This window comes from Osmerus eperlanus, chromosome 17 (assembly GCF_963692335.1).
Source record: "Osmerus eperlanus chromosome 17, fOsmEpe2.1, whole genome shotgun sequence".
Taxonomy (NCBI): domain Eukaryota; kingdom Metazoa; phylum Chordata; class Actinopteri; order Osmeriformes; family Osmeridae; genus Osmerus; species Osmerus eperlanus.
This window is the reverse complement of record NC_085034.1, coordinates 9,404,900-9,416,519: the sequence shown is the minus strand read 5'-3', so window position 1 is coordinate 9,416,519 and position 11,620 is coordinate 9,404,900. Positions and strand designations below refer to the sequence as shown.

Genomic DNA, 11,620 nt, shown 5'->3' with positions numbered 1-11,620 from the left:
GGCTCATTAATTACAACAAAGTTTACGATTCATTAAAAGAAAGTACGTAGAACTGGGGTATTAAAACGTGCTACAACTATTTTCTGAATTCAAGACACCAATCTGTTCTTGCATTGCACATTGGATGTAAAAAAAAAAAACTGTTTTTAATAAATTCCATTCGGCTTTTAATTTATGTAGCCCGAGGCCTCCTCAATAAAAGTGAAACATCTTGTGGATAAATAAACAATTGCCCTACATTTAGCTAACTATTGTTACTGACCCGAAATGTGAATTCATCCAAGGTAGCTGGATAAAATGATTTTTACAGCCTTCTCGTCAGGGAAATAATAAACTATCAATATTGTAACTAGGCTACACTCCCCTCCAGAATGCATCACTCATCACCCCATGATGTAGGCCTACTGTACCTAGACTATTTCCCACACAGAGAGATTAAAAATAGAGTAGGCTACCTAACTTTCTCTAGTGATAATATAGCCTTTTGACCGAGATTCATAATTTTAGACAAGACTAGATGAACAGTGGCAAATAGCCTTATAGCTGTGTGGAAAAAACATGTTAAAACTGACATTTCAACGTGTGCATCAATCTAGACGTCGATGGTTAAAGTTGCCTGTTCGACATGCAGACAGTGGTGGTTTCGTAGAATGCTATCCCATCGCCCTAACTTTACCGTACTCCTCACAGATGATACACAATCTGGTTGCTATGATACTTTCTGGTCACGCGCGAAATACCACTTTGCAAAGCACGTGCTGAAAGACTCATTTAGACCTGTAAACAATTTAGGCCCAAAGTTAAATAAAACGTAAAATGATACATTTTATGATCTTAAAATCTGCATTTGCCCCTCATCTATCAAACCTATGAGGGAAAACACTTCAAGGTATATTGTTTTTATCTTCTTGAACACTGACATAGTCCATAAGCCAATTTACCACATTTCATATCTGATCCATGTTACTAAATATTGAATTAGGTTGACGTTAGATAATGAAAATATTGAATCAGGTTCAAGATAAGTTATGAAAATAACTCCCTAAAAGTCCTTGAATGCACATCGGACCCTTTAGAAAATATGATTGTTATGGTTTTTTAAGTTGTCTTAATCCCTCCAGCCCTTTCCTATAGGCCTCAGAAACACAACAAAAGGTGCCCACCGCTATCGGCCACACAATTAACCAAAGGACCGGCATTAAACCATTATCATAAGAATGCTGTTTGCAATGGGGGGAAAACTTCTGAATTCATTGAAGTGCTACACAGTGTTTTGAAACCTTTTATCTCTGCAATTACATCCCAGCAGCATTTAGCACATTAGACCTACCTAAAACTGTCATTTTTGGTCTATTTTGTGGCTGGCCCATTTTTCTATGCTGTAATGACCATTATGTCATTTGAAATCATTAACAATTGATTTGGACCTTGGGTTTCTCTTGTTCCATCATAACACACATGATGCCTTCACACAAGTGCATATTGGGGACATTTCGTATACATCTTTTTAAAAGCTTTGAGGAAATCGTCATAAAACATCAGATGACCCAATAGGCCAACCCACTTTGAGACAAAGAACGGGAGAACTAAAGCTGCAGGTAAAAAATGTATTCGATTTATTTCAAATCCAAAACAGTCAAACCTGAAAATACACTAATTCCATTGCTAAAAAAGCCACAGGGCCAAGAGGATATGAGGAACAAAAACCCAGAAGTAAAAAGCACATCATTGACAACACCTAGGAAGTGTAGCAATTTCATCAACCTCATATATGGGGTCAGATTTATTTACAGTCTGTATAAAAATAAGGCCTTACAGAGACATCCTTTCCCCTACAGCTTGGTAACATGAGCCTGCGTCAAAGTACTCTACCAATCTCCCTACCGCCTTGACCTAACCTCTGAGGAATATTTACTGTATATTCTCCAGTCAGTAAACTAGCTATTTAGAGCCAGGGTAACAATCAGGACTGAAGACAGTGCTGTTCACCTGAAGGAAGCAAGTCCAATGAAGGTCCTAGCAGTAGAATACACACACACACACACACACACACAGAGTGAGAGGAATACAGAAACACGCATGCTGAAACACACCAGGGATCAGGAACAGGATGGATCATGGACTTGATATTACATATAATGTGCAACATTCTGTGGACGTTGTCCATTGCCATGGACAACGTCTAATCTCATTACCCATGGGGGGAGCATAATTAAGGTGTCGGGTTTGGAATCAATGATGTATTGGGAGCAAATACATTGGGTAATGGGCCAAGTTTTTGTTCCTAGGGAAAGACACAGGCAAACAGGGGGTTCTGCCTAGCGACGTAGCCGGGCCTTAATAATTCAATCTAGCCACTTTTCTTAGCTTTATACTATCATCTCTGTTGGTGACACTGGAGTTTCCTAGAAAGGAAATAACCAGCAAACACTTAGGCCTCTGACAGCCTAGAGATGATGGCTCTACGGCAAAAGGGGGGCTCAGATCCTAAACTTGTAAGAATGCACTTTTCCTTCTCTCAACAACTGATCCACCATTTGTAGGTGGAAACAGACTGGCCTTAACTCCTCAAATCATCTAGGGTGCATTTCCAAGGTATTAGAATGTGGCCGAGGGTGTAAATATGAACAGTACGCACGCTTCTCCTTGGGGAAACGGACCTTACTCTATACATTCAACAGAGCTTGATAGGGGGGCCAGCACACCACAGCGCAACATCGATTCTTCATTTGCGAGGAATATCAAATTCCTTATCGACAGTATTTGACAATACTTTTGTTTTTACAAATATATATTTCATATATCTATATAAATCGAAGCAGATGAAACATCTGGGTGTATGACAAAGTGCAAAAAGAATAGGAAGAGTTCTCTAGAGTGTTCACTTAGTTCCAGGTGCGCGGTCTCATCAACTGCACATCACTTTTGACCTGCAAACGCACAGGCACAGGGGGCATGTAGGGGGCAGTGCCATGGCCATAGCCCGAGTGTCATGCTCATCGCTGTCGACGCTGTGGTGCACAGTGGCTGCATTTTGAAGGTCTATTCTACCGCTTAACCTCTGCACCTTTGTATTCCTTCCCTCTCCATCCATGAATATAAGAAAAAGACGGAAAAACTTCTGAAGCAACAAATACATAAAATGCCTTCGCCGCATTAGATCAACTGAAAAGGTCAGACTAGATATTTAAGTCAGTTTGAGACTGGTTCTGTTGCATTGCTTTTTAGTCAACGCTATACATATGCATTATTAGACAAAAATGTTGAAAAAAGTGTCACAAATGTACTTTGCAGGCAAGGTGCGACTGTTAAATTGCCGGAATATTCCTTGAGGGGTGGTTTGGCAGGTACCAAGCGGGGGAACTTGCTACACATCATACACTTATTGTAAGCGTCACACGACAGAGTGTTGAACCAGAGGTACATAGAAAACAAAAAAACAAAGTTGAACATTGGAAGAAGGCTTAAAAAAAGATCAACCCACAGGCAAAAAGATACATGAGGCCCTCTACAAAACTAAACCATCTCAATAGATCTTTATACAGACAGACCCGGAAGGCCAAGACACATCATCTTTAGTTCTTTTAGTACTGGGAGAATTATTAATAAATACAAAAATAACCAAAAAGATATGTACACATTTAACAAAATGAAACTCTAAAATAATACTTCCAACTTTCATTTCTTTTTATGAAATACAATTATATTTTGCCCAACAGCATCTGTAGCTCTGCTCTGGACAGTAAGAAAATAATTACGAACATGATAAATACAATTTTTAAGAAAGAACACCACCAACACCGTAGCTTTTTCCTTTAGGATGCAAGTTAGGAAACACCGACACTGTGTTTCGTGCAACTTTAGAGACAAAACAACAATGTTACAATCCTCAAAAAACCTGAATTCTTCCTATATTGGGTAAAGTTCTTCCCTGGTTTGGACAGGTCCATGTGTGGGGCTGTGGCCTGCTTGGTTCTGGTCTGTTGTGGAGTCCAGGAGGGGGAAGGGGAGTAAGTGCACTTTAAACGCAGGCATGCTAGTAGGGCGGGGTTGAATATAGTGGGGGGAAAAAGGAGAGAGAGCGAGCAAAGTTGAGACAGGCTGAGAGAAAGAGAGAGAGATGGAAACAAAGACAGACGGATGAGCTTCAAAGGATTGTGGGCCTAAACAGGAGGCTCTCACAGGTAGGTACTTCCAACCAACCAACACAGAAATAAGGATGCCTTTCTGGTCACCTGACCAACACAGGAACAGGAAGTAACAAGAATCTACAAACTTGATTGGTAAATCAACCAAAAAATGTACAGCGGTGATAACGATGCCAAACTAAAACCAAAGCAAATTTCCCTTATTAGAGGGTAGTCTGTGATATATCTCTCTCTTGTCTTCATCTGAGTGTTCCTAAATGACCGCGTCCACCATTTACACCACTCCATTGGTTGATCCAGTTAGAGGTGGAGTTAGGAGGAGGGACCACAAGTCTATATACGGGCACAGAGGTGTGCGAGGGGAGGAGCCCACGTGGACTCCAAGTCCCAGGTTCCCTCTCACCGTGTGAGCTGCACTGCCATTGGCTGATGGACCAGAGTCTTGTCGTATTGATACTACAGCTGCCAAACATTCGGTCTGTTCGTCATAGCGGCCTCAATGGTGCATCTTGGGCTATGAAAGAAAGGTGATGGACAACAGGACGATTAGTTGGTCTATATACAGTCATTTTAACAGGAAACGAGGATGACAGATGCCAAATCAGTCTACAGATGACAGGTACCAAAGGAGTTGGGTAAGCCGATTGGTGTGTGTGTGTGAGGGTGGGGTGAGTTGAGGTATGTGTTTAGGTGTGTGTGCTGTTTAGGGTTGGATAATGTGCATGCGCAGCTTCATGTTATTCATAGGCCATTCACGCCTATTTGCAGCTGTTAAAACTGAGAAGAAACTCCACCCCCACAAAATGCAAAGAAGTGAGGTGAGACTGGAAGGTTTGAGGATATCTCTGAAGCGTGTGTCTGTGAGAGCATAACTAAATACGTAGAAATTTCTGTATTTTTCCATTGATTTCTCCATTAATTTTGTATTTATTGTGTGTATAAATAAGGACAACAGACCACAGTAGAAGAACTTTTAGTTAATCTCATGAATGACCTATGAATGTAATTAAGCTGCACAACAAACCTTACCCGCTCTATGTGTACGTCGGCTAAATAAATTAAATGTCATGTAATGCGTTTCGACGAATTGCTGAACCATCAAAAGGACAGTTGCTACTTCCTCCTCGATTCCCGAACCCTCAACAACCTCTCCCGACAGCACGAGGGCAGTGTGTGTGAGAGGGGTCGTCACCTGTCGAGGTGAGTCGGGCCCGGCCGACAGCAGGCCTCCGCTCCTCCTGAAGATGGCTTCCAGCCCCGAGGCCTTGCTCACCTTGCTGGGCCTCTCTCCGAACGAGCTGGGGCTCCTCCTCTTCCTGCCCTCGGCTCCGCCTCCGTAGGCCAGGGGGCTGGAGGGGGGAGGAGGAGGCGGTGGTGGCGGCGGAGGCTGGAGGCCGGAGGAGAAAGGCAGGGCGGGGTCCCTGGCTGGGGGAGGGTAAGGGGCGGCGGGCTCGGCGCAAGGGTACCAGTCCACGGCCCGAGCCACCGGCCCGCTCCCAGCACGCCCCATCCCCTTCCTCCGGCCGGCCGGGACAGGAGGCCCCGGGCTGGGGAGGGGGGAGGCGGAGGGGTGGCTGCTGCTGCTGCTCCCGTTCCTCAGGGCGGGGTCAGCGCTGGGGAGGGAGGAAGAGGAGATCTTCCTCCTTTTGGCCCCTTCTAAGTGGCCTTCCCTGGGGAGGCGGCTGGTCTTGGTGGCGCCGTTGCGGGCTCTTCCCTGGGCAGGGGACACGGGTTCCGGGGGCCGGGGGGGGTCGCGGAGGTTGAACACCCCTGTCCCGGACGCTGCCTGTGGGAAGGCTGGAGCGTAGGACACCAAGGAGAAGCCCTCTGACGAGGAGGCGGCCGCGGAGGAGGAAGGGGGGGGGACTGAAGAGAAGGGATGACCCAGGGGGATGGAGAAGGGTGACTGGGGCTGGGGGGTGGCGGTGGGGGGCTGGGGGGGGGTGGGGTTCTCTGCGGCCAGGGGCACCTTCCTAGAAAAGCATGCAGGGAGGACACGTGGGCTAGTGAGTCGCGCTAAACTGAAGAGACAATGATACCGTTTTATCGGTGCACATTACTCCAAGAGTCAGTGAGAGTACGCACACACACACCTCCACATCTGTGCGTTGACGTGCTTCTCCACCATGTAGTGCAGTGCCAGCCTCATCTTGTCCCACCGGCGGTCAAACACATAGTGACCCCTTCCCAATAGTCTGCTGCTGAACGCACAGCACTGTGGGGGGAGAGAGACAGAAAAGGAGAGAGAGAGACAGAAAAGGAGAGAGAGAGACAGAAAAGGAGAGAGAGAGACAGAAAAGGAGAGAGACACAGAGAGAGAGAGAGAGAGAGAGAGAGAGAGAGAGAGAGAGAGACAGAGACAGAGACAGAGACAGAGACAGAGAGAGAGAGAGAGAGAGAGAGAGAGGAAAAAGGGCCAGAGAGGGTGAGAGATGGAGGTAAGCAGAGATTAACCTACAGACACACGTCTGAGACACACGCCCTGCACTATCACTGTCGCTCCCCACTCTCTCCAGACCTAACACCTGCACCGACAAGACACGCCCGAGCAGCGTAAAAAAAAAAAAAAAAACGGCAAAGCCATCCGTAAAACTGTACATGGGCATATTTAAGCACGTCTATCTGCCTGGATCTGCGTGTCTGTCTACCCGTCTAACCGTCTCCTCCTCTCCCCGTCTTCTGGGCAGGAGACACTCACCCCCAGGGGTCGAGGGTGGTGAGGGGAGGAGGGGCAGGCCAGGCTGTCCGGGTCCTCGGCCGGGTCTCCCTCCCCCTCGTCGCTGGAGGGCCGTCCGTCCATCCCGCTGACCCTCACCCAGCTGGCCCCGCCGCCGTCGGAGGCCGAGGACGGGGGCTGGAGGGGGGCGGAGCTCGAGGCCGAGGCCCCCCCGACGGCACCAGGCACTCTGGGGGGAGGGGGGGAGTTATGGAAGGGGGGGGGGGGGATGAACAATGAGAGAACGGGTTGGAGAGAAGGACAGGGAGAAAGATGAGAAGACATTTTGTTAGAGACACCCATGTACGAAGTCTCCACTTCTTCATTTGTACTCCTGGTACAACTGCATTCAGACAACTCGTTCACAGCGTCCCCCAGTGGCAGAAGCGTATATTACAGATAAGGGAAATATATACACAACTTATATTTCACTTTACCGCTCCAAAAACGAGGTAAATAACTGGGGAGGAACAATGTGCAATATCAATTAAGGTAAAAGTCTCAGGGAACTTATCTGGAAAGATGAGAATCTTCCAACCCTATCTTCCACAGCAATAACAGGAGTTAACCATGAGTTCCCCAAGACGTGTATTCCATCGACACAGCATACCTGGGGATGTGTGCGTTGGCCAGCCGCAGCCTGAGCGTGGAGACGGTCCGGCCGTTGTGGAGGTGGGAGGGCTTGCTGGGAGTTGGAGGCGTCGGTGCCGCGTCCAGCGACGGGGCCGCGGCCTGGCCCAGACCGGGCCCCTGGCTCTCCCTCCTGACCTGGCTGCCATCCCTCTCCTTCGCTCCGTCCTTCTCCGCATCCTTCTCCTTGGAGCGACCTTTGTGCTCGGCCAGGAGGACGTCAAACTGTTTCCTGCGCCCGGGCACCGCCCTCCGGTGGGTCAGCGAGTGAGTCTGGACCCCCCCCCAAAAAGGACGACAGCGTTAGGGGCACTTCCCTCTAACGGAGCTCCAAACATCCGCGTTGCATCACGAGAAACACCAGATACAGTCGTGGCACAAAACGGAAATACCGATTCTCCACACATACAAAAGGAGCTGTGAGAGATGGCTTCTGGAGGATTTTAGAGGAAGATACCTCGGGTGTGTGTGTGTGTTTGTGCGCGCCGTGAACGTCTTACCTTGCAGGTCAAGGAGCGCGTGCACTGCCTCTTGCTCTCAGGGTCCTGAACCCCGCAGTGCTTGTTCGGGTCAAACACCCGTCCTGTACAAATTACACACACACACAATCATTTGCTACTTCTGAGTGACAGAACTGATTTATAGCATGAATGATTCTGGACCTGGGAATTGCCCGATATGGAGGCTAGTATTCAGGTTTTGGCCTTTATTTTTGGACGATTGTTATATTGTAATGGGCTGTAATCTCTATAATCCTGTCCATCAGACACAGCGAGATGGCGGGGGAGACAGAGAGAGAGAAACGACTCTGTGGTGGAGAGACGAGGCCGGGCGGAGGAGTTTTCTAAAACGAGGACGTTCTGGCTGCTTGTGAATTACACCGTAAATCAGAGGAGCGCTGCACACCGCGGAGAAAGGGAGGGGAGAGAGAGAGAGAGAGAGAGAGAGAGAGAGAGAGAGAGAGAGAGAGAGAGAGAGAGAGAGAGAGAGAGAGAGGAATAAGGAGGAAGAGAGAATCAAGGTAAGGTTAGGGAATGTGAGGCAGGGGGGGAGGAGGAGATGAAATAGTTGAAAAAATAGATGGAGAGTAGAGAGAAAGGGCAGAGAGAGAGAGAGTAGGCAGAGGACAAGAGAGAGAGAGAGAGAGGGAAGATAGAAGATGAACAGAGAGAGAGAGAGAGAGAGAGGAGGGAGCCCTCCTCCTCCACAGAAGTCTGATAGGTAGGCGCCAGCAGTGCAGCTGGTGTTGTTTAAGAAACCCGTCTCCTTCGGTCGTTTCTTTCACAACACGCTGCCTACTACACGCCTGAAAGGCTGTAAACACACACTTTTCACACTCCAAAACATTGACTTTCTTCCCTCTTTCTTTTGACACGGTGTTCCTGCTCAACGCGTGCACGCCCTCACGCTCCCTCGCTCGCTCCCTCTGAGGGTGCGTGGCCATGCTCCGGCTCTTGTGCAACACAGCGGTCAAACGGACAACACCCCGGGCACTTGACGTTTCCACGCCACCTCATGTGTGTTTTGTGTAGATGTTGTCGTCAGCGAAATCGGTCACGGTGTAGGGGGTCCCAGGTTACGGGTGTGTCAGGAGGAGGTTACCCAGGTTACGGGTGATCAGATGGTTCTCGACATCTCTACCTCAGTGAACTTTCATCTCAGCCTCGCGTATGTAGTTTGTCTTCATCTCTGCATAGTTCTCGTCACACAACCCCATTTTGTACCGTTGGGCACTTGATTGGTGACGGGGACGAGCCTAATCACTCGATTCTGCATGACTCCACCCACAGGTGGAGAGCCGGGCTTCCTTCATTCTGCGAGCGCTAGACAGTAGCGTTACCCTACACCGAGGTGTCTCGGCTGCTACCCCGGAGGGTAAACCACACTATGATACATACGCAGTTCCATGTTCTCAGCCAGAGAGAGCCAGATAGATATAGATAGAGATAGATAGATAGATAGATAGATAGATAGATAGAGAGAGGAGAGAGAGAGAGAGAGAGAGAGAGAGAGAGAGAGAGAGAGAGAAAGAGAGAGACAGATAGACAGGCAGAGAGAGAGAGAGCCAGATAGACAGGTAGAGAGAGAGAGATAGATAGACAGGCAGAGAGAGAGAGAGACAGATAGACAGGCAGAGAGATAGAGAGCCAGAGACAGAGAGAGGGAGGGGGGGTTGGAGAAAGAGAGAGGGTAAAGGTCTAGTGTTGGGCTTGTTGCAAATATAAACACCGACACACACTTTTAGGTTTTAGAGTTCCTAAATATGCTCACTAACAGAGGGGCAGTTCTTTGCCAGCCAGTGTGGGACCAAATGCCAGAATGCGTTTTCACACGGATCAACAGACTAAATCATCTGCTCTGTTGTCTTATCGGTCACCACGCATCACATGAGGATGTAGCTAAGCTACTATGCTAGCCTCGGGGCGGGTGGGATTCCTCGAGATGGTGAGAGTCTCTGGATCAATCCGAGTTGAAAAAAGGGAAACATTTCTGGATTCCTTTTGCTTAAAACGGGAGCACACACACACACACACACTCACCTGAGAGCCTCTTGTGAGGCCTGGCGCTCTTGGTGTCGTTCGGATGCTTTTTCTTCGCGGGCGACGGCAGGGGTGCGGCGGGGCGGGGGGAGGGTGAGGGCGAAGGGAGCGGCGGGGCAGGGCGGGGGGAGGCCAACTGGGAGTGGCGGCGGTCCAGCGGCGAGGGGAAGGGCTTGTCCAGCGGGGAGCGCGCCGCCGGGCCGGGCCGCCCGTCCGAGGGCGACGGGGAGGCAGAGGGGCGCGGGGTGGGGGGCCCGCGGCCGTTCGCCAGCCTCTCCTGGGTGCAGTGGGAAGATGGGGTGGAGGGGAGGCTTTGAGGGAGGAGGAGGAGGAGGAAGGGGAGGACGTGGAGGGGGAGCAGCTGACTCGGACATGGGCGCCTCCCTCCGCTCGGCCCAGACAAGGCATCTTCTCCAGGCTCACCACCGGCAAGGACACACTAGAGAAGGGGAGAGAGAGAGAGGGGAAAAAAGAGAGAGGAAGAGAGAGAGGGGGGGAGAGAGAGACACAAAGTAAAAAGCCAAAAAACATAAAAGCACATTACAAAGAGAGAAATAAAGAGGGACAGAGAAAAGGAGAGAGAGAGAGAGAGAGAGAGAGAGAGAGAGAGAGAGAGAGAGAGAGAGGGGATAAAGAGGAGGTACAATTCAATGATTCCTTTGAAACAGAAGAAAGCGTATGCGGTGCGTGTGCGAATGTGCGCGCGAGCGTGTCCGCGAAGTGCGAGTCCGCACCATGTCCTGCCGCGGGCTCCCTTGGGGGGGTACACCGCCAGAGGGGCCTTGCTGAAGCGGGAGTGGGGGTAGTCCCTGGGCACCCTGAAGGCCAGTGTGTCCCCTGGGCTGGGGGCCACAGACACCTTGGGCTTCATGGGGACCAGTGGGGCCCGGGAGGGGCACGGGGAGCCGTGACGCTTCTCTGGAACACACACACAAACATGCACGATGAAGGCTTAAAATAACACGGCATATCTAATGATCACTCTTCATGTATTATTATTATTATTTTTTGTTATTCTTCTTTAATGCAGTATTAAGAGGAGGAGAGAGAGGGGGGGGGGGGGAGGAGAGCGAAGGAGAGGAGCAGACTTACGGTTCTTGCTATGCATGTCTTGGGGGGGAGGGAGGGAGTGGGGTGGGGAGGAGGAGGAAGAGGAGAAGAAGGGGGAGCAGTCCTCTACTCTCTCTCTCTCTCTCACTGGGAAACTACTCCCCAGCTACCTGCCAAGGAACAGAGGGGGAATGTCAGAAACGCGCGCACAAACACACACACGCACGAACAAACCCAATGCTGAACACATCAAATCGTGTTCGTACTGCTTTCTCTTGCGAGGCGCTTTGGGAGAGAATATGGACTCGCTACTTCACTTGTCAGCAGATTAAAGTGTCTCTGTCATGGTTATTCATTTTGGGAATCAACATCCCCCCCCCCCCCCCCCCCCAATACTAACAGTCTCCTAAATAGACTTGGCCCGGCTCAGAGACGGAGTCGCTCTGCCTGGGGGAGACGAGCCAACTCTCTCCCGCCTCTCTCCATTCCAGGCTCCCCTTGTCCAATCTATCTTCCCCCTCTTTCGTGGTTGGCAG

At 49.6% G+C, this 11,620-nt stretch overlaps 1 protein-coding gene across 1 annotated transcript; it reads right to left on the bottom strand.

The window, feature by feature from the left end:
* Nucleotides 1-1,593: 1,593 nt before the first annotated feature.
* Nucleotides 1,594-11,575, bottom strand: atxn7l1 (ataxin 7-like 1). Its single transcript, XM_062483732.1, is given in 10 exon segments — nucleotides 1,594-4,662; nucleotides 5,341-6,121; nucleotides 6,242-6,363; nucleotides 6,847-7,054; nucleotides 7,475-7,767; nucleotides 7,995-8,077; nucleotides 10,035-10,340; nucleotides 10,343-10,473; nucleotides 10,769-10,952; nucleotides 11,127-11,575. Coding segments are annotated over 10 exon segments (2,142 nt in total). The 5' UTR covers nucleotides 11,143-11,575; the 3' UTR covers nucleotides 1,594-4,644.
* Nucleotides 11,576-11,620: the final 45 nt, after the last annotated feature.